General features: G+C 35.8%; 1 protein-coding gene across 4 annotated transcripts in view; it reads left to right on the top strand.

Annotated features, from left to right (window-relative positions):
* LOC136029864 (B-cell receptor CD22-like) overlaps nucleotides 1–24,165 on the top strand; it is a 214,798-nt gene that overhangs the window by 28,903 nt on the left and 161,730 nt on the right. For 3 of the 4 annotated variants that reach the window (XM_065708322.1, XM_065708321.1, XM_065708325.1), the window contains exon 1: nucleotides 13,484–13,594. The exons of the other annotated variant lie outside the window; for it this stretch is intronic. In XM_065708322.1, the coding sequence (XP_065564394.1) occupies nucleotides 13,534–13,594 (61 nt within the window). In that variant the 5' untranslated portion in view covers nucleotides 13,484–13,533. Of the gene's footprint in view, nucleotides 1–13,483; nucleotides 13,595–24,165 lie in introns of those variants that run through there. 4 annotated transcript variants of the gene reach the window in all.

Genomic DNA, 24,165 nt, shown 5'->3' with positions numbered 1-24,165 from the left:
GCATAGTCTTGGCTCAAAGAAACGCAGCGTTTTTATTGAAAGCTCTCAGAAGTAGCTCTCAATAGGGCTTAAATTTACCCCTAACGAGATTATGTGAAATTTGAAGAGAAAATATTACTATAGTGTGCACTTGTCAACCGGGAATGCACAGTCTTGACTTGGAGAAACGAGGCCTTTTTCATTAGAAGCCCTTAAAAATATTTTCATCTGGCTTAAATTTACCTCTTATAACAAGCCCTCCCTCTGGAATAGGTTGCTATGACCCCCCAGTCTATGTTCAATTACCTATATCGGGTATTTTTGCCTTTTTTCGTTTGTTAAGTTTCAACTGTTTTTTCTGTGTTTTAATAATGCATCTCAAAGTTGTTTTTATTAGTAAAATTTGTATGCACAAATGTTTTTATCCTTCAGATTTATTGAACCAAGCATAAACTTCAGTTTATTTCACTAATACAATTTAAACATCTTGTAGTCTATGCAGTCTATGCCAGTTGTTGAGTTTTAACCCCTTTTGCTGTGTTTTAATAATACTTTTTAAATTTGTTCTTATTAATGAAATTTGTATGAACAAAATTCTGTATCCTTTAGATTTATTGATCCAATATTAAACTTCAGTATATTTAATTAATGTAATCTAAGCATCTTGTAGTCCATGCAGATACGTTTGCTCATTTTAGAATGCTCTTAACATAAGTGTAAAATTCTGTGTAGTAACACAGGTTTGGAAAGCTGTCCAGAAAAGGACAAGCTTTGGATCAGGTATGAAGGTTTAGCATATTCTAGGCATAATGGTACTCTCGCTTTTATTTCATCTCTGATAGCAATAGTATCCTAAAACACTCTCTCTTAAGCATAGCCTAAAATACAGGTGAAGACCAAGTGTGAGAAATTCCTATTTATCGGTTTTCCCCTCTGCATATCAAATTTTGTACTCATAGGAAACACGTAATCAATAACCTAATCATTCTAGTAAGCGAGATATGGGAATTTTCCACGTGTGGAATTGGTTTTTTTGCAGAATCTATTTCCCAAATCAAAAAATTAGAAAGGTTTTGATATTCCAGCTGTTTTGAGGGCCAACCATCCTGTGCTTTCGCACACCCTTCCTGTTTAAATTCTCTGGAGCACTCCAGATACCCAATTAGAGCTTGATAGACTCTGAATAAGATTACAGAGTCATGCCACTGACCCCTGTCCCAATTAAATAATTGGGTGCACTAGGATTCAAACCCCCGCCCTTTTAGACTAATGATCCTAAATTGAGTGCACCAATCCACTTAGCTAGGACGGCTATTGGAAATTGAAATGGCATGGAAACTATCTTTTCGAATCCTAATTGAGACATAAAATCTTTACAGAATAATGGTTTACTGAGAAAAACACACTGAAAGAAAATGAAATCTCTTTAAGTACTATGTAACATCCCCATGTGTACATCGTCATTATGTAAAACTCACGTTTGTGTCCTGCTCAGTTACAAGCGGATATCCCCAGCATGGACCTGATAATATAAGTCACGCGTGAATGCGTCATCTTTAACATAAGTAAACATTCCCCTATTCTGTAAGAATTACAGAAATAATGAAAAAAATTGCCTTGAAGAAAAATATGTTAAATATGTTGAAAACACCTTGGGATGTCTTGAAATTTCTTGAAGAAAAATGTGTTAAAGTTCATAGGATGCCTTGAAACGTCTTGAAGAGAAATGTCAAGAACGTCTTGAAATGTTTTGAAACGTCGTGAAAAAAAATATTGAAGAAAAATGTCTTAAAAAGCTTCCCTGTTTGACTCCTATTATGTGACAGTCAAAGCCATATTATGTAACAATGAAAAGTAAACAAACAGTACTACATAATAAACAAAGTAAATCTCCCTTTTACATAACAGACATCTGCATCTCCTAAGAAATATTCCTTATGACGCAACATACACCAGCTTCACTTAGAAAAACATTATCTATGACGTAACCTGCAAACCCTATTGAGTAGGTGTACTAAACGCGTTCGCTATAGTATTGTGTCAGACCAAGGTGTGCGTAATAATGTCTTGAGGGACTAGTAGCTCCAATAGTCTACCTCATATGGCTGTCGTGGAGACTATGGAGGCATCACTACTATTATTTACATAAAACGACCCCCAATAAAAAAGAAGAGAAATTACGTAAGAATATCCTTCGATATTACTAGATAGCTTTTTGTGTATTTGCCTAAAAGTTCTTTATATTGAAAACAAAATTTTTAAACGTTATTTTATTCGTGGAAAACATCTCTAGATCAATTTGTCGCATCTATTTTGAAAATCCAAATAATTACTGCATTATTTTGCATATCTAAATAATAATATGCAGCGCAAGAGCATAACCTCTATATATTATTTTTATCACCAAGGCACTTCGTATACAAGGAGTTGTTATAGAAACTTCAAAAGGAGCTCATTCGAAAGGAAATCGAAAGTTTTAGTGCCGTTTTTAAGAGTAAAAACTGATTGGAGAGGAGCCAGCACCCCTCCCAAACGCCAATCATTTTACAAAACACATCCAATTAAAATTTTGAAATAGTAATTAGTAATATTTCGTTAATATTTAGTAATAATTTGATAATAAATAAAGCTTTTCAATAGGATATTTTTCTCGAGAAGAACTTAACATTGGCGAGGAATTTTCTGTGGAAGTTTTTTTCCTCTCCGCCTCTTGTGCAGGCACATGCCTGAATGTAACATTTTTTTATAGGCTTAGTCCAAAGATAGTTTTCAAAATAAAGAAGATTTAGGAGGATTTGTTCTAACCTCCTCTCACCCTCTTTCTTAATTTATGCTAAGGCCACTGACATTTATAAAATTTTTGGCATAAAAGTTTACTTGCTGAGACTTCAGGACCCCATAGCTAGATTTATTTTCTCACCTCCATACTAGCTACTGCTCATGATATTCCCGATGTATCACATAAATCAACATAGTCCGTTGAAACTTTGAAATAAATATTTATATCAACTGTTTATTTTGTATGGTTTAATTATAAAAAAAAAACATTTTCTAAAACCGAAGGGTCACAAAAAAGTATAAAGCCATATTAAAAGTTAAGACTAGATAAACTAAAGTCCTCAAGACAAATCCAGTTTAAATAAACAAACATTATTATCAGTTCAGTTCAGTTCAGTTCATTCGGGTTTAATAACAAAAATTATAAGTCATAACATACATAATCTCTCATCTCTATGCAAAAACTGCATGCTGAGTCCTATATCACCTCAAAAATAAATGCGCAATATGGCTCTCCCTCCACTTCTTGATACAACCATGGTCCCTACCAAAAAACATCCTTACAAGTCCCCACCTCTTCATCCAGGAGCAAACAACTCCAACCCCCACGAAAAAACTCAATAATAACTAAAATCACTATTCTAATTAGATTCTTTAATCAAATTAAACTAATTCAAAACAAGATAATTTTTTATTCTCTTTTTGAAAAAAACCAAGGGAACTCCTACCTCTCAGTTCAAGCGGTATGGTATTGTAAGCCTTAGCACAGACGATGTCAGGCAAAAAATCCGACCTCACTGTTGGCGTATGTCGAATATGTATCTGTGCAGATAGTCTTGTAATCGGAAGACGCTGTTCGGATACCAAACGGAATAGATTCCTAAAAGGTGGTGGAAGCAAGCCAGAGAGGAATCTGAAAGCAAAAACCAAACAGGAAAGCTCAAACAGCGATTTCAGCGAGAGATAATCTTCTGTGTGCTTGATGATCTTCAAGGCATTCTTGTGGATGGAATCCAGTTTTTTCAGATGGGATTTGAAAGTCGATTGCCATACCATTGCGCAATACTGTAAGTGGGGTCTAATGAGTGCATTGTAGAGAAGGGTAAGGGTTTTACGTGGGAATGTTTGCTTCAGTTTCTTCATGACACCCAGATTCCTTGAAAGCTTTAATTCTACAGCATGGATGTGAGGAAGGAAAGAAAGGTTTTCATCTACTATTACTCCTAATTATTTTGCACATCCATTTACTGGTCGTTGAACCTTTCCACGAGACGTCATAATTCCTGTTATTTCTGGGTGAAGGGTTCCTACCCTAGAAAATAGTAGGATGCAAGAGTTTTCTACATTGATGACAAGTTTGTAGGCATCCATCCACAGATAGGTCTCTTCTATGATGTTTTCAAGCTTCTGCTGGAGTGAAGGCATATCGTGTCTGCAGCAGGTCATTGTAGTGTCGTCAGCGAATGCTATAAATTCATCTTGCTCGTTAGTAATGTCCTCAGATGTTTGATCAAAGCATAGGTTACAGCATTTTTGGTCATCATGATTCAGATTAAGGATACGAGTTAGGTCGTTTATATGGACTAAAAACTTAAGAGGACCAAGGATTGATCCTTGGGGCACACCAAATTTAACAGTAGTGTTGTTCCTTGGGTCGTCACCAATGTAGATGCACCTATTTTGAAGGTAAGACTCAAACCATTGAAAGGCTATCCCTCTCACTCCAATATGTTGCAGCTTTCCCAGTAAGATTGTATGATCCATACTGTCAAATGCTTTCTTGATGTCAGTCAATATAGCAGCTGACAGAAGACCTGAGTCAAGTGATGTGTTGATGAATAAGCTTAAGGATGCCAGAGCATCTTCTGTTGAATGACCAGGTCTGAAGCCGAACTGACGACTATTAAAAAATCCTTTTTTTTCGAGAAACTGGTAAAGTAGTCTTTGTAAGGGTTTTTCAAAAACTTTTGAAAAAACAGATAATAGGGATATGGGTCGAAAATTTGATGGATCGTCATAAGGGCCACCTTTATGCAGAGGGATTATTCTTGCTTTTTTTAGTATCGAAGGAAAAATACCACTTCTTAGAGACAGGTTTATCAAATAAGTTAATGGCTCTAGGATAGAAGGGAGGATTGCTTTCAGGGCTTTCGTGTGTATCCGGTCAAATCCAGATGCTGATGTGCCTTTCCAGGTCTTCACAATAAGCTCTACTTCAGTTGATGTCAAAAGAATTACTGCCATTGATTTGATGCATGCTGAGCCAAGGTAATGCTTGTAGGGTTTGTGGGGACTTTTCGCAGAATTAGATGTAATTCCTCCTATCCTTGCGAAAAATGTACTGAGTTCTTTTGCAACCTGAGTGGGTTCCGTAACAGCTTCCCCGTTGACAAAAAGTCTGGAAGGCAATTCTGCTCTCTTATCATTTGGTCGCAAAATCGAATTAATGACCTTCCAGACTTTTCGTCCATCCTTCCAACTTTCTGATATTTTATTATTCACATAAATTCTTTTTGCTTTCCTCAGAACTGAATGAAGGCATTTTTTATATGTCTCATATATCTCTAGGTTTTCTCGGTTTGGGTGGTTTCTGTAATTTGCCCATAACTTATTTTTTTTATTTATGCATATGAGTAAACTTTCGGTAGCCCATGGACATATTGGTGTATTTTTTCTTCCACGGTTTCTTGGTTTCTCCTTAAAACAGCATGTTTTATATTCAGCTACAAATGCATTGTGGAAAATTTCAAAACCTTCTTTCACATCTTCATTTGCTAGGACACTGTCCCACGAAACTTTTTTTAACTCATCATTTAACAATTTAAGATTCTCCTCTTTAAGATTAATTACTTGTAGACCCTGGTTAGTTCATAGGAGTGGAGTTGGCATCCTCGCTGTGTTGAAGACAGTGTAAATAGGAAAATGATCAGATGTGTCGCTGGTGATGACTGATACCTTCGCCGGACATAATATAGAAAAAATGCTGTCAATCAGTGTGTGTGTACTTTCTGTTACTCTGGTTGGAATTGTAATTGAAGGGTAAAGATTAGACCCTGACATAGTAGTGAGAAGATCCACTGAGCTATTTCTTAGAGGAAAGGCTAGATTAATGTTAAAATCACCCATGATGATCACATCTTGGTTCTGATTTCCTATCAGCTGTAAAATCTGAGTTAGTATATCCATAAAATCAGAAACAGAACCAGAGGGTGAGCGATATATTTCACCAATCAATATCTTTTTCTTAGAAGGCCCATATAGCTCAAGGAAAAGTGATTCAAAAATGCCTTCAACATTCCGGCTCAGTTGGTTGTTAATATGCACAGCATGTTCATTCCTCGCATAAATAGCCAATCCTCCTCTGCGAGCTTCTTTTCTATGTAGAAAATTTGATCTATAGCCTGGAATATCTAGGAGGCTATCCGTTTGTCCTGTAAGGAATGTTTCACATAATCCAATTATGTCGGGTTGCAATTGGTGACACATTGAAGTTATTTCCATAAACGACGAACATAATCTTTGACAGTTAAGTTCAAGTTCAAGTTCTGTTTATTACTACATAAAATCAATATAAAAAGCCAATTTGGCAGAGAGAGGGCTCGAGGCCAAATGGCAGACACTTAAATAAACTGTATGCTATAACTACATCATCATAAAATAATATCATAAATTAACCATAATCCATCCAGGTTCCAGATTCAAACCACCAGACTGAGTTGGGATTTACCGCTATAAACCACACATTTATTATTTATTTACTTAATTTATTTTTTTCATTTTTTTTTTTTTTTTTTTTTTTTTTCTTTTTACTTTAAACATTTTCTATGAGCATTGATTTTATTTTATTTTTCAGCGTATTAATAGAAAGTTCAAGTTTGATTACATTATGATAACTTTGCCATACCCTCAATATTGTATTTCTCAATGAAAATCTTGATCTTTCTGAAATTATCAAGGGTTGCCGGGCTTTACAAGGATTACGCATGTTATGGTCGTGATCGGAATTAGTTCCAGAAAATAGATCGGGTTCGTAAAAATATTCAGGTAGGGAATTTGAATGATGTTTTTTCTTAAATAAAATAGAATGAAAAACAATAAAAGATTCAAGGGGCAAAATGTTCAAAAAAAGAGGAAGACTTTTAGTTGACGACTTGGCAACAAGGGTTGCCGGGCTTTACAAGGATTACGCATGTTATGGTCGTGATCGGAATTAGTTCCAGAAAATAGATCGGGTTCATAAAAATATTCAGGTAGGGAATTTGAATGATGTTTTTTCTTAAATAAAATAGAATGAAAAACAATAAAAGATTCAAGGGGCAAAATGTTCAAAAAAAGAGGAAGACTTTTAGTTGACGACTTATTAGGGCAAGAATCAGGAGATGGTACAAAAAGCTTAAGAATTCGGAGAGCTTTATTCTGCTGCCTTATCAACGGTAATATATTCGATCGAAAAGTATTCAAATATACAAGAGGACAGTAATTTAAGTAAGAATGAATTAGCGAAAAATAAATACACCGCAGGGCATCATAAGGGAGAAAAGGTTTAAGAAGCCTGATCATACCGACGTTCCTTGCAACCTTTACCCTCAGGCAATTTATGTGCTCCTTCCAACTTAAATTCGAATCAACTATCACTCCTAGATACCGAAGATGGTGGACTCTGCTGATCGTAGTATCACATTTTTCAATTGTTAGGGAATTAAAAGTTGGCAATGCTTTTGAAATCCGAGAGAAAATCAGGAATTTGGTTTTAGATGTATTAATACATAAATTATTCGCTGCGAACCATTCAAGCAGATATGTAAAAACTTCTTTCATTTTTAAACGTAGTACAAGTTCAGTAGGACCACTAATATTGAGGGCTGTGTCATCCGCGAATAGAACCGTGAGGCCGAGATCTTTCATAGAATTATCAATATCGTTAATATAAATTAAAAATAAAAGGGGGCCAAGAATTGACCCTTGGGGAACTCCGACTTGTCCATCCAAAGAGATCAGTTCAGATCTCGTAGTATCAGCATCAACATACTGGCTTCTCTCAGACAGAAATGACATGATCAGGTTATTAGCAGGTCCTCGAATACCGCAATTCTCAAGCTTTCTCCGTAAAATCTTATGACAGATTGTATCGAATGCCTTTTTTATGTCAATAAATATAGATGCTAGAATTTCACCTCGATCAAGAGCATCATGAATATATTGCGTGACCGCTAGGATAGCTTGTTCCGTTGAATGGCTTTTCCGAAAACCGAACTGTGACTTACTAAAGTATTTGTGTTTTTCTAGGAAATTATTTACTCTCTTGTAAATACACCGTTCAATAACTTTCTCAAACGCGGAAAGGATTGAAATAGGTCTATAATTAGATGGGTCTTTAGGGTCTCCTCCTTTGTGCAGAACAATAACACGTGCAGATTTCAAACATGATGGGAACTTCCCGCTCCTGAAACAAATATTCACAATATGCACAAGGAGGTCAGCTACATTAGCAATAATTAGTTTTAACAGTCGGGTAGATGAACCGTCTATCCCTTCAGTTCCACCAGGTTTTAGAAGATTAACTATGTTTATCAGCTCTTCTTTTGAAGTCGGCGTTAAAAATAGCGAAGACAAAGAAGATGGAGGTAGGTAATCTTCAAACTTATTTCTTTGTTCAGAATTATTAGCAGCTACAGACTCCTTTACCGTACGTACACCAACATTGGCAAAATGCTTATTAAACACGTTTGCTATACCAGGTTTATCAGACACCAGTTCAGGACCATGATTTATAGATTCAGGAAATTTAGACATTTTTTTCTTTCCAATAATTCCATGGATAATCTCCCAAGATTTTTTGGGGGAACCCGAAGCTTCTGCAAAAAGTTTCGTATAATGTGACGCTTTTGCTGCACGGATCACTTTAGTTAAATTGTTTTTATATAATCTGAATTTTTCCTTGTTATCTTCACTTGGGTTCACAGCTGAAGCACAGAGAACTGAGATTCAGAGCGTCCCTTCGTCAAATCTATTAAATCAACACATTTACTTCTAGGATAATTACTTTCACTAAATAGCGGCAAATCATCTTCATTACTTATTTTTTCATCAAAATTTTTCTCTAAATCCAAAAAAGAATTCTCTAATTGTTTTAACCGGTTATATTTTTTTGGTAATGAAGAAGTGATTAGCCCCCGGGACGAAGAATAGGAACTCATTACTTACCTAATAGTTTCCAGGGGACAAGGCCATATCTTGAAGTGAAGCAAAAGCCATGAGAAATACACACACCCGTAGGAACTTTTTTTGAACTCTGACAGAGAAGAACAAAACAAAGAAAATGGAATAACATGGATAAAAAAAAGCACGGAAATACACATTTTAGACAGAAAAATGTAAACAAGCGGCAATCAACTTGTAATGACAACTACATATGAAGGAAAAAAAATATAAAATATATCGAAAAATTAAGGGATGTTTAAGAACTTAATCAACATCCAACCGCTGGCAAGGATGGGGGAAAATCAACATAGAAATCTAATCAATTGACAATCAACTTATACTGACAAACTTATGAATGAAAGGAACACACACAATTATGACTCTGAGTCTAATTCCTCAGGTTGGATAGTTGGCACTTTAACTGGGTCAAAGCATTCATCTAGATATTTCGCCCATTGTAAATTTTTAGACTTTTTAACATCAAACCACATTCTGACGCCTCGTTGGACAAGATGAGTTTTTGCAACTTTCTCAGCTGTCACTTTAGATGTTTTTAGCTTATACCCTAATGACAAAAGTTCCTTTCTTTTTTTACCAAGCTCCGCTGGTAGGTCCGTCGATATACTGAACCCCGTCTTTTTAAGTTTTCCACACTCCTTCATGATCATCGACCGGTCAAAGCCATCTAGGCTTACAAAAATAGGCTCTACAACTTTTTTTCGCTGTGTCCCACTTCGGAGGCTTAGAACACTCTCTGGTTCTGGTCGACTATATTTCTTTGAAATACGATAAATGGCACTCATACGTAATTGGTTAGCGTTGGATATTCTAAGCTTAGCCTCAAAAAATGAGGCTACAGTCTGCCGAAGATTTTCTGAGCCTTGCGACGCTTCAATTCCGTGTATTATGATATTATTATTTCTCATATATAGTTCTGTTCGTAGAGTAGAAGTCTTCACTTGGACGAGCTCAGTCTTGAGCAATTTATTTTCTGCTCTGAGTAGTTTATTTTCAGTCTGTAACTGCGAAATTAACTGTAGCATTTCGTCCATCCTCCGGTCAAAATGCTCTTTTGTCACTGCCATTACTAATTTCTGACGATAATGCCGCTTTGCCTATCTAATATACTAAAATATCATCGAGTGAACCTTACTCGCAAGGGCCCCTTTTTGTAATAAAACCAGTTATTACTAGGGCCCGCTTTCATCAAATGCAAATCTGAAATCCTATTGAATCGAGCTTGTTCTCAGTGGAAAAACAAAAACAAAAAAACACTGTATCCTAGGGGCGTGGCTATAGGAAATTCACTTTGCGCAGCGGAGAACCACATTGCATGAATGCTCAACGATAACTGAGCACAAAAAAGATCAGTTTGATACAAGGATGCAAATGGAGGTGACAGGGGGGCAATTACCCTCTCCAGATTTTGAGAAATCCGTTTTTTAGTATTTTCATCAGAAAAGTAATAAAATACCCCTCAAAACTTAGAGAAATACAATTGTTTGTATCTTCATTCTAAATAATCATTTCTTCCCACCATAATTTCGCAAACTGGCGCCATCTATGCCTATGACTCTAAATCCCCTACTTTAAATACTATCTCACCACTTAATCAACTTTCAAAGACAAATAAAAACATGCGACAGAATAGAATATGACCATTTACAATTGTTATTGACAAGATTAAAAATTTAATAAAGGCCGTATTTCTTGCCTTGTCATTATACTAGTTTATAGAATTCGGCTATCTAGTCACGCTATCTGTCATGAAAAAGTGTTCGCGACACGCCTTAACAAGATGATTTAGCACTATTGCTATCTACCTATTATCTCAAACCACTGTTTAATTTAGAATAAATTGTTCTAATGATGGACATGGCATTAAATTGTTTTATTGTGGACACTATTCATTGATAATACTCTTTAAATTCATGCTGAATAATAGTTTGATCGCAAGTTAAAGCGTTATTCAATTATAATGAGTTATTTCGCATTTTTTGTAATTTCCTCTTTTGATATATAGGCCAATTAAAACTAGGTCTATGGGAGAACGTGATTTAAAATACGAAGATGAGTGGCGTTAATTGGAATTCATCGAAAAAGGGGAGGTTTTTTCTTATATTTTCTCCCCTGTTAGTTTCTGCAAAATATTTTGGGGGTGTTTTCATTCAAAAATGTCTTTTCAATAGTATATTCGCTGAAAAAGCTTAAAAAGTCGTCAAATTAACCCGCCTCCGAGGGATTGAAAATCCAGTCCCCCCCCAAAGAAAATCTTAAGTGAAGTCACTGGGCAAGATATGCCTTCCTATCCTCTCTCGTATCCCCTAATTTTTGAATAGGACGTTCCAGGTAAAAGTGTAAGAGAAATTAGGCATTGTAAAAATTGTTAAAAGCATGGGTTTTAGAGTAGGTTCAAAGAAGACTAGGTCAATTAAATTGGGAATTAAATGAGCACGAATGGTGGATTTTAATTGAAATAGACCTACTGGACAACTTTCCTTCCAGTTGAAAAAGTAGCGAGTTGTGGCTGATAAGGGGACAAAAGACAAAAACAGGGCTAATAAGGGGGAAAGGCAGCAAAATCAATATTGGGAATTGGCTCCTGCAGTCCAAAATTATAAATTAGCCTCTTAGTTTTGATTTAAAAAGTAAAATAATCCTGGACATAAATATGAAAAATTGACAAGAATTTTTTTTAGGCCAGGCATGTAGCCAAGGCCAGAGCTTTGAATCCGCATCCTCCTCCATCTTGATGTTTCATCTATTTCACCATATATCTTATGGTTTTCATATAATTGGCCTATTGTCTGTTTACAATCAAAGTTGTGCCTCCCAACAATACCGTTTCGTGTCCCATTCAAAATATTTGCCGCGTTTATATGTTATCAAGCATAACCGCTAAATTCCTCAATGTAAAATAAAGCGAATACGATCCAAAAAAGGGTAAATGTTGATTAACCTTCAGGTTTTCCGTTGATTAATGGGCGTTAACCAAGTGTCTCTGAATTATTAGTTTGATTGTAGCGATTTGTATCGCCAAGATCGTGTAAAAGTCTGTAAGCCGTCCCCTCTCTCTACCGAAAATTTTAAGATCACAGCCACTCTCCTTTTCAAAATTTATTTCTGGGTGCAAATCATACAACACCATGTTACTTGAACCTGGAATATATTAGTAGTCCATGTGTCATTCGTATAGACAAGGAGAAACTAATACCAAATCTACAGCAAAGGGTTTAAAGTTTGTTTAAGTTCGATTGACTCTACCAGTTGTTTTTTCAAATCCCTCAGAAACATGGGAATTGTGCCAAGATAATAAAAAATAGTTGCTAGTGAAGGAGTAAGATACTCATCTTTTTCCTGTTAAATTCGCTTAGGGATAGATCCAAAATGTAAAACGTATAGAAACGTTAAATGAACATTTCTGAAAATAGATAGATAGATAAGTGTATTTTAAACCCAAATTTTACAGCCATGAAAACAGTACAATAACATAAACGAAAGCACAAATAATATAAACTTTGATTGATGATCATCAGTTGATGATGATGATCAGATGTTGATGATGATGATGATGTTGATGTTGATGATTGATGATGATGATCAGCGATCATCATCAAACACTTAAATGAAATGTTGCATTAACTTAATAGTAGTGCTTAATAACTGAGAAAAAAAAATGTAGGTTCACGGATTGTTCTGGGCATCTGGCTGACACACCTTATTTCAAACAGTTGGCTGTGCGAAAAGTGGGTTCAATCCCTCTTTTTATGGATACAATGAGAGAAATGTTGAAAGGGCCAGGGTAGTCTCTGCAGATGAAGGATGACAGATTGTCAAAGACTTTTCATTTCAGCCTACACTCTACGACTAAACTAAAAGCAGGTCACCCGCGGTTGGGGTGGGAGGACGTCATAAAGTACAATTTAAGGGAAACGGGATCTTCCTGGAAGGGCGTAAAGAGGAAGGTTTTGAATAAATTGGGATGAAGGAGGAGCGCGCGTAGCTGTTTTGGCCTCAGGGGGCTTGGTGATATGGTGAGTTTTTAGTAGTAGTTGATTAGCACAAGCCTACTCATTAGTCTGGTCAAGATATAACGAAATATTAAATCTCACATAAAGATGATTTAAAGTGCTATCTTGCTCATATGTAGATCTTTGTTTTGAGAGTGGGGGAAAAGGGCAAGAGCCTCATTTTTTGAAATAAGCGAAAACCATGTTCAATCTCCTTTACCGCTGCAAGTTTGAAAAAGTAAATCTCGATCTCATTTACACCTACCACATTTCTTTGAATGAGCATAAGCCAAGATCGTGTCCGCCTAGTTCCATATTTCATTTCCTGTTGAGCCAATTCCCAACCTGAATATGCAGTCAAACCTTGCATTTCTTATGAAGTCAATCCTTTACTTTAATTGTTTTTACAAGATCAGATTAAACAACCCGAAATGAGCTTTCGGCATCCTTAAGATGCGGGTATGGTATTTTTGCTTAAGATAGTTAATGAATCTTCAGTTCTTAGTTGACTGTGGAACTGTTCTGAGGGAGTAGCGAACTTGAGTCTACAATACCTTCGTTAGCTATGATTCAACATATGCTCGTATTTTCAATAATAACCTACAATCTAAGTCAAGGGAAAGAAGGTAAAGTTTAATATAAACTAATTGTCTTGATCACTGTTGCAAATATAATATCTTCAGTCAAGGCAATACTTTGAAAAACACGGCTTAAAAAAACACCTTGAAACTAAGTTATTATTTTTCTGCTAAGAATCAGTTATTCAGATTTTCTAGTAATTTCGGCACTCTTAGATGACGGCTTAACAATTTTCGAAAATTGAAAGAAAAGAAATTCTACAAAATAAGTTTGTTAAAGAAAGTTAAAGAGTGATATCAAAGCAAAAGACGAGCAGAAATAGATTCCTGAAATAATTCAAACTTAAAACGACCAGAAAGTATAACAAAAAATAATTGAAATCCAAAATAAAAAGAAAATAAAACAAACAAACTAGATGAAAAAACCTAGATAAAAATAAAACAAACAACATATAGATGAAAAATCGAATGCTGAAACGAGCAAAAATTAAAAGGAATGCTCAATCCAAGCTTAAAACGAACAAAAACTACTACAAACAGAAGTTTGGCTACTGGCCTATCCCCTAAACCCAATCTTTCAAGTTTATTCTTTTAATTGCATTTTATTGAAAAATACTTCTATTTTTAATAGTGTGCTGTAATTTTCCAGAAGATCTACAAAAAATAAAAAATAAAATCACTATTACAATCAGATGACTGCAAAAAATTGAAGAAAACTAATTGATTGTTTTATATATAATGATACTAACTCCTGAAAATCTCAGTAAGTCAAGATTCAAGGTATCATTTGACTGTATTTTTTTTATTAAAAAATATCTTGTTGTCAGTAAAGCACACAAGACATAACGTACTTTAGAATATTTTATGGCTAGGAGGAGGCAGGCTAGTTGACGTGCAATAAATTCGTCAATATCACCAGAACTTCATTTCAATTTCTTAACGCTTTTTTTCGTAATATTTTATTTTATCTTCACATATTTTATTTATTTGATCTTCAGACCGGGGCACTTTGTATAGAAGGAGATATCTTAGGAAAACGGCTCAAACAGAAATTGAGAGGGCTAGTGCCTTTTTTAATAGCAAAAAATTGATTGGAGGGCAACCAGTCCCTCCCCCCTAGCCAATCATTTCTACCTTCGCATCCAATCAAAAATTTTGAGATAGTCATTTTGTTCAGCATATTTGAAAGGCCCAGTAATTTGTCTTTGGTGATGAAACGACCCTATGACCCTCAGGGCAAGGACTATAAGCTATACTAGTTGCCCATTGTTAACAATTAAGTTTTTTCTGGAAAGGATGGTCATATATAATTTGGAGAAAACTCTTTGAGTAAGTTTTCTCCGAATTATATATGACCATCCTTTCCAAAAACTTATTCAATTGGAAATCATCAGTCATAGTATACTTTTTAAAAATCAAAAGTGATAGGAGGGCAACTAGACCCCCCCCTGACTTTTTTTGCTAAAGTATTCGATGGAAATATATAGATTTCCATTTTGTTCAATATAGTCTAAATATCTTATTACAAGGTCATTGGGGTTGAAACAACCCCTGGAACCTCGCGGCAAGGATTATAAATTACACCCTGAAGCCATATAAGGTTTTCATGGAAGACGTGGTCGTATAAACTTTAGAGGAGGCTCATTTAATTTGAAATTTATAGTCTTAGTTCCCTTTTAAGAGTCAAAAGAAATATAAATCTAAGGTCTAACGGATCTATGGTCTAACGTTAGGCCTAGGTTTAACGTTATAAATCTAACGGTCCTATGTCAATTTAAAATTCTTACTCATCCTTCCTAAGACTCTTGTCAGGGGTGCCTTTTTATAAACTAACAAAAAAGTATTGGTCCAATAAGAGAGTGATACTTACTCCCACCGTTTACCTGTGCCATTTAACCAAGCACTTTGAAAACTATAGATTCTATGACTATCTTAGCTCTATGAATATCTACCTTAGTTCTTCTGCCCTAGGAATTACGCATGTACGGATAGAATAGATAGACTTATTGATTAACAAATGAACTAACATCACTTTTATACAATCCTAATAAGGGGGTTAATGCCAGAGTAGCCTCTCACTCAATCGTACAATCTGCCATTGCTTTTTCTACTATTAGCCATGGTTTGATGACCAAAACTACTTGATTTTAATTCAATATCAACGTTTTTCCCCCTGATGCCCTCTTTTACCAAAACGTATCTGATTAAAATTGTGAGAAAATCATTTTGTTAAAAATAGTCCAAAGGACATATAGCTAAGACTCTAGAGTTGACACAACCTACCTGAACCCTTGGGTAAGGTTGTAAGTTATGCCCTGGAGACATACAAGTTTTATGTCAAATGTAGGGTCGCGTAAACTTTGGATAAGCCTTATTTGATTTGACACTGGAAGTTATGGTGAATTTTCAAGGGTCAAAAGTAAATTCGGGCCAATAAGCCCAATGCCATCCCTCCCACGGCTATCAATTTCCAAAACAGACATCCAACCAAAACTTTCAGAGAATTATTTTCTTCAGCATTGTTGAAAGATCCAATAGCTATGCCTTTTGCGATGTGAACTCCCTTCAAAGCCCCAGGGAAAGGATATAAGTTAGGCAATTTGTTCACTCCTTACATACAGAATATACTACTGAGAAAGATATGCATGTTTAACCTTTACTTTCCAAAAAAACAAAGGGTATTCAGGTGAGCCTTTTAAAAGAAATATCACTGAAACTTTTAAGCAGCTTATTTGAATCAAAATTAAAAGTTCTAGTGCCATTTTTAAGAGTAAAAATTGATTGGAGTTCAAGTAGATCTCCTCCCAAAACAATTCATTTTCCAAACACATCGAGTAAGAATTTTGAGAATTTTGTTCACCATAGTAGAACAGTTTAGCAGCCATGTCTATGGAGTTATTGGATATGTCAATCCCCTAATTATGCAAGTGTCCCATTATGCTTTAAAACTAAATGTTGCTTTAAAACGAAATCAAAAGGCACTGTGTATGGCTGCCAATAAGAAACAACCATTTATCGAGAACTACTGGGGGCATTAACCTGAAACTTCCAGGGCTACTACTATTGCTACTTCTGCTCTTACAATTTTAATAAATCAAAAGAGTGTAAGTGTGTCCAGGTTCTCATAGAGCATAGATAGAATATTTCGAGAATAATACTAAGTTTTATTGTTCAGGTAAACTTGCGGAGGGATAAAATCAAATTGAACAATATTATTTGTGCCAGGATTAAAAATTGTTCAAAACGTTTCCAACATAAAAATAGAAGCGAAACTATGGATTAGTATAAAAAAAGAAAAAAAAAAGATATACTCTAACCGATAAAAACCTTAGTAATATATCGAGAACGTCTGGTGGTATTAAGTTGAAATTTTCGGGGTTACTACTTTGACTACTTCTGCTTTAATAACTTAAATAAATATAAAGAGTACCAGTAAGTCTATCAGGGTTCTCAAAGAACATACATAGGATTTGTTGGACATTTTGTTAGTATTACAATTTTTAAGTCATCTTGATGAAGCTTAAAATTAAATTAAACAATAATATTTGTGTTAGGATTAAAAATTGTTAAAAAAGTTTCTCCAAGTTTCAACTATTTCAACAATTTCAACAAGATTCAACTAGCAAATCACGGTATTTTATTATTTTTTTTTCTCTAGTAAAGTGCAAATTTTGTTCTGGGCTTAAGAAGGCATCATGATCTTGATCTGATTGAGAAGGTCTTGATCTGCCATATTCATGTTGTATCGTTGCTCGTTTTGAGTTTGACATGGTTCGTTTTGAGTTTCATTTATTTATTGATCGTATTTTGTGGTAGTTTTACGCTTAGCAGATTATTTGAGTTTATTTCAGCTAGTTTTTGACTTAATGGATCTCTTTACTTTTCTTTGGAAAACTTGTTTTGTGGAAGAGTTTTTTAAACTAATTACGGCATAAACAGAAATGGGTGTAATTTATCCTTGAGTCAAGGAAGATGAGAAAACTGAAGCAAGCTAGTTTCTTTTTTAATATGCTGTAAAATTTCGTAGAATTAAGCAGTTTATCTCATTCTACCTTATTTGTAGTCTCACCCTTTGTGTTGACTAGATCGCAAACTTTACTTTGAATTCCGTTTCATTTTTCGTTTATTTCTAGCACATTCCCAGATAGCAGATAACCGTTTGCTATCCATATCCTTAGCTAAAATTTGGCTTGATTTTTGTACTTTTCAGCTCAGGGTCGCAAGATCAGACCAAAGCCACGGCCAGTCGTGGCATAAATAGATGTGGTAATATTAGTCGAGGTAACAGAGATTGGGGGTAATAGCAGTGCAAGTTGTAGTCGTGACTGTATAAGTAGTCATGACAGCAGATGTTGGGGCTGTATGTTCATGGTTGTTGTAGGAGTGGTAGTAAATGACAGCAGATGTTGGGGCTGTATGTTCATGGTTGTTGTAGGAGTGGTAGTAAATGACAGCAGATGTTGGGGCTGTATGTTCATGGTTGTTGTAGGAGTGGTAATAACTTTCACGGTAATAGTTATGTCGACGATGGTAGCAGTCGTGATACCTATGTTAGCAGTAGTAGTCATCATAAAATAAACGGGATAGTAAAGTTGAGGTAGTGAGAGTCATAAATGGTTGGTTGAATTACCGGTAATTGCAATAACATTTGTTGCTTCAGTAATAGTGGTGCTAGCAATCTTGGTGAAAGCAGTACATGCGGTAACAGTAGTCAAAATAGTAAATTTGATTGTAGTAGTAATCTTTTGATCACACTAGTGTCCGTCTTTATAGTATTTGGCAGAGTGGAAGTAGTTCAAGCATAACGAGTCTGTATAATATTAGCTACAGTCGTAGTGGCTGTGGTAGGAGTGGCTATGGCAGGTGTAGTTGCAGTAGAAGCGATTCTCAGTAAGGGCAGTTGGTGGGATCGAGAGGCAATCTAAGCTTAGAAATCTCTGCGGCGATGGTAGATTTGCAGGAAGTGAAGCTTGACCCTTTGTCCTGTTTACCACAGAAAATCCTTCAGCGCATCTCAGAGGGGTGAAGAGGAGACTCCAGGATGAGAATTTGAGAGGAAGTTTTCAGGAAAAGTGGAATACTAAACTAAAGAGTTTAAAATTTCACATTGAAGAAGACGGGTGGAATAATCTTAGGAAAATAGTTTGTGAAGTTACTGATGGCGTCTTAGAGAAGAACGTTAGGAATGCAGCTAGAAATATTAGTAAAAACTCTTGGTAATTAATAAATAAAAGGATAAGCTTGTGCAAGAATAATCTATGTGGTAGATCATGTGAAAACGAGAGGAATATTAAAAAGTGGAAGAAACATTAAAATATGAACTAGGAAGGCGTAAAGTGGAAGCCTTGGATAAAATTATAAAAGATCTGGAAGATGCAGCTAGATGGTATAATAGTAAAATATTTTGCTGACGTGTTAATAAATTAAGAGAAATTAGTCAGTCTAGACTAGTCCCAGATAAAGAGAGGAGTGGGTCCACAATTAGTCATAAGGAAGGAGTTAAATGAAGATGGGTAGATCATTTTGAGAACGTGCTAAGCCGTGATACAGTTACAGCAAGTGATGTACACGATCATGAAAAATTTTGTGAAACTTTGAATGTGGGGGAAGATGCATAATTTGACGAAGAATTAGCAACGATAGTAAAAGAAGAGCTTTAGCGAAGGCCATATCCTTGTATAGTGTTAAAGAAACAAGTAAAAGTTTTTTTCACTGAAAGCAAGGAGCAACATTAGAACTTAAAACGAACAGAAATTATTGCGTCTATGAAAGGGGCTGTCCCCTCCTCAACGCCTCGTGCTCTAAGCTAAAGTTGGACTCTTTGTCACAACTCTACTTTTTAAAACAATAAAAACTTTAGCATAAAGAGCGAAGTGTTGAGGAGTAGACAGTATCTTTAATATACGGAGTAGTTTCTGTGTATTTTAAGTTGTAATGTCGCTCCTTACTTTTAGATTAAAAAAACTAGTTTTTTGAACGTTTTTCTGAACGTGAGTTTCTCTGAGTTTCTGAACGTTTTTCAACTAATGCAGGTTCGAATTTGGCTCACCTTACATGAAAAATAAAAACAAACTTTGCATATTAATTTTGGCAGATTTATTCTGTACATAAAGACTTGTCCCCTCCTCAACACCTTCCTCTCTGCGCTAAGGCTGTTAGCACTTAAAAAAAACGCTTCCTAATCCAATTAAAAGGCCCCGTCTTTCAGTTGACGCTATTAAGAATTGGGACAAACAGTCAAACTTTAGCGTAAAGAGCAAGGTATTTAGGAGGGGACAGTCCCTTTCATATACGTCATAATTTCTGTTTGTTTTTCAAATAATGCCGATAAATCTGGCTCACCCTCTATGAAACATACACTTCCCCCTCACAGAAAGCTCCTCCGTGGAAATCTTATCCAACGTAAAGTGCTTCCCTCTCCTTGTCAAATTCCCTCCAAACAGTTCAGTCCCGCCTGAGAATCCCCTCTCCCTGTGAAATTTCCTGCGGAAGATTCAGCCTGAAAAATTCTCCTAGCATTCTTTCAGTTGAATAAGACTTTAATCTATAATCAGTTTCTCGATCACTCAAGAAATGCACCCTTCCGTGGAAATTATTCCTTGGAAATCAAAATCAAAACCCGCGAATAAAAGCCCCTAGATTATTCCCTCGGAACATCTCCACATGAAAAATTTGGCAAAGAGAATGTAAGAAAATTAAAAAGAATTTCGTATAGTAATTCTGTCAAATCCCGCCAGTGTAACATTTCCTCTGAAAAGTTCACCCCACAGAAATTTCTATCTCCAAGTAAGATTATCCCAATGTAAATCGAGCCCAAGAACAACCCCCTCCAAACAAAATATGTGCATACTTCCCAATAACAAATATTATACGTAAACAATGGGCGAATTTCATAACTTACAGGCCTCTCCCCATGGACTGTGGGGAGTTATTTTACACCTAAAGATATGATTTTCTAATCTTTCAACTATATTGAACCAAATTACTATCTCAAAACTTTGATCAGATAATTTTGGGCAAAAATTGGCGTGGGAGAAATTCCAGTTACCCTCCAATCATTGTGGTCAATTGAAAAGGGCGCAAGAACTTTTATTTTCTGTTCTACTGCACCCTCTTCCGACCTTCTAGGACTATTATTTCGATACAATCAGGAGGAAAAAACAGAAAAAAACAAACAAATAAACACGCATCCGTGATTTCTTTTCTGGCAAATATAGCAAAATTTCAAATTTTTGCAGATAGGAGCTTGAAATTTCTTCAGTTGTGTTCTCTGGTACGCTGAATCTTATTGTGGTTTTTATTAAGATTCCTTTAATTTTAGGGGTGTTTCCCCATATTTAAAAAATCACGCAAATTTTTTTAGGCTCGTAATTTTCGATGGGTAAAATTAAACTTGATGAATCTTATATATCTGAATTCCGCATAATAAGTTCATTCTTTTGATGTAGCTATTGATATTAGAATGCCGGATTTTAGAGTTCCGGTTACTATTGAGTCGAGTCACTCCTTAATTACAGTTCATTACCACGACCTGTTTGATACCAGAACAATATATTAAAGTGATGAGCGATAGGATCAAAACATTGTTGCGGTTAAAGTAGGAAATGATTGTAGTAGCTGGCTTTATATTTAATCAGTTTAGCATGGTTACGTTCTATACCTGCTTAACTCCAGAGAACACAAAATAAAATGAGGAAGGAAAACGCCCCTGGAGTTATAACGCTGATAATTTAAGCGTCCTATAGAAGGTGCTAGAAAAAAGAATGAACTTTTAGAAGTTTTGCGAGTTCAGGATATGAGAATAGGTTTGGAAAGACTAAGGTGTTAGGAAGACTCCTAACACCTTACTAGACTCCTAACACCTCTCCCTTGTTAGGAAGACTAAAATGCAAAGACTAAGAAACAGTAGAGATGAAAAGGTGATGTTGGTTAACGAGAAGGTTAATCAAGTGAACGGCTTCACTGACCTAATTAGTATTATTAGTAACATCGGTGGGTGCAGTGAACATGCTAAAAGTATAACAGCCATAGCCCAGGTTTAATCCCACTTTTTTGTGCTATAATGAAAGAAAGGTTGTGACAACCAGGACACATTTTGCAGATAAAGTATGGCAGATTCCGAAAGATAGGCCTTTTTGGCCAACCGTCTAGGGCCAAACGACAACTAGGTCGTCCCTGGCTGGGTTGGGAGGATAAAATGAAGAAAAATTTAAGGAAATTGTAACTTCCTGGGAGAGTGCTAAGAAAGAGGTGTTAAATAGATTGGGATGGAGGAGGACCGAGCATAGCTGTGCTGCGTCTCAGGTGACTGGGTGCTGCAGTGCGTTGTTAGCAGTTGTAGTAGTTAGTCGGTGTAGGTTTAGTCATTGTATTTTCTTTTTTTATTTAATTTCTATTATTTCTCACTTTTCAATTTGTCTTTTTTTTTTTAAAGTTTTTCTTGATAGCCCTTAAAGCTTTAAATGTTTTTTCTAATGCTTTTTTGCCTTTGATTTGATGTTTCTATTATGTATTATTATGAGAATAACTGTATGTGTTATTTTTGTTTCTCCTCGCCTGTTCATACACTTGTATTTTGGTGACTTTTTTGTGTTAAATAAATTCTTAATAAATCAACATATAAATTCCTACTATATACCTGCCAATTCTTACACGCACTGGGCAGTATGTGGGAATGTGAAGTAATAGCTTTTCGTTAACCCAGTGGTAGGCTACTTGGTAGCTTCACACGGTGTATCAAACAGTTCGTGGTAACGAACTCTAAGGAAGAAACGAGGCGGCTAAATAGTTACCCAAACCTTAAAAAAATGGAATTTTGATACTAAAACAAAAGAACAGGTTTATTATGTTGTTTCCAAATATATAAGATTCATTAAGTTCAGTATCACCCATTAAAAGCTACGAGTCTGGGAACATTTGCCTGCTTTTTAAAATGGGGGAAACACACCCAAGAGTAAATCTTAACGCAAATCCCACCATCAGATTCAGCGTATCCAAGAACCATATTGCAGAAGCTTCAATCTCCCATCTGCAAAAGGTGGATTTTGTTTTTGCCAAAAGAAAGATAACTACTACTACTACTACTACTAATAATAATAATAATAACTCACTGCAGCACCAAGCCTCCTGAGGCCAAAACAGCTACGCACGCTCCCCTCCAATCTAATCTATTCAAGGCCTCCCTCTTTACACCCTCCCAGGAAGTCTCTATTTCCTTTAAATCTTTATTTATGAAATCCTCCCAACCCAGACGAGGACGACCTGCTTTCCTTGTAGCCCCAGACGGTTTGCCAAAAAGGACAATCTTCGGCAATCTGTCATCCTTCATCCGCAGAACGTGGCCTAGCCATCTGAAACTTTCTTTCATTATAGCCCTAGAAAGCGGGATTGAACCACATTTTTCGTACAACCTACTGTTTGAAATATGGTCAGTCGGCCGGGTACCAGAAAAATCCGTGGGCAATTTCCCTGGAAAACATCTAGTAAATTTTCGTCTGCTTTTCGGAGCGCCCATGCTTCAGAGCCATATTTGACCACTGTCATCACTGTAGCTTCCAATATCCTAATCTTGGTTTGCAGACTTATCTTCCCATTCTTACAAACTTTTTTTAACTATGAAAAAACACCCTGAGCCTTAGCTATTGTACTTTTAGCATCTTCACTGCTCCCACCGTCTTTACTAATAATACTACCAAAGTAAGTGAAGCTCCCAACCCGATCAATCTTTTCATTACCAAACGTCACCTTTTCATCTTCACTTATTCCTAGCCTTAGTGACTAAGTCTTCTTAACATTAATTTTCAAGACTATTCTAGCACCCTGAACTCGCAAACCTTTAAAAATTTATACATTTTGCTCACACTTTCATCTAATATGCTTAAATCATCAGCATAATCTAAGTTCAAGAGCGTTTTTCCTTCCCATTTAATTCCGTGGTCTCCATTTGCCTTTCCTGTGCTCCTTAAAACATCCATCAAAATGATCCATATAAAGGGGGATAGAACACAACCCTGCTTAACTCCTGATTTAATACAAAACTTGTTGCTAACCTTATTTCCTACCTTAATCGCAGTAGTATTATTCTCGTACATAGCACAAATCACTTTCATGTATTTTTCTGGTATACCATATAAGCAAAAGACCTTTGCAAATGCTCTTGTATCAACAGAATCGAAAATTTGCTCATAATCGATAAAACTGAGGACCAAAGGTGTTTGACAGCAAAGGGACTTCTCAATTATTAACCTAAGAGTGAAAACTTGGTCAACACATCCTCAACCTTTTCTAAAACCGCACTGTTCTTCCCTTAAAACTTTGTCTACAGCATCTCTCAGTCTAAAAAGTATCATATTACTAAGTAATTTGCTACCTACGGAGACCAGTCTAATGCCTCGATAATTACGACACTCACTCTTGTCACCTTTCTTATACAGTGATTTAATTAAGGTTTTCTTAAAATTATTAGGTACTTTACCTTTTTCAAAAATCGTATTCATAGTTTTCAGTAGCTTATTTATAACCTCAGAGCCACCATATTTAAGAAAATCATTTGTCACACTATCAGCATCTGGAGCCTCATTATTTTTTAATTCTTTTAGCACTGTCGCTAATTCTTCCTC

Source organism: Artemia franciscana, chromosome 8 (assembly GCF_032884065.1).
Source record: "Artemia franciscana chromosome 8, ASM3288406v1, whole genome shotgun sequence".
In the NCBI taxonomy this organism is placed as follows: domain Eukaryota; kingdom Metazoa; phylum Arthropoda; class Branchiopoda; order Anostraca; family Artemiidae; genus Artemia; species Artemia franciscana.
The sequence above is the reverse complement of the archived record's forward strand: the minus strand, read 5'-3'. Positions and strand labels throughout refer to the sequence as shown.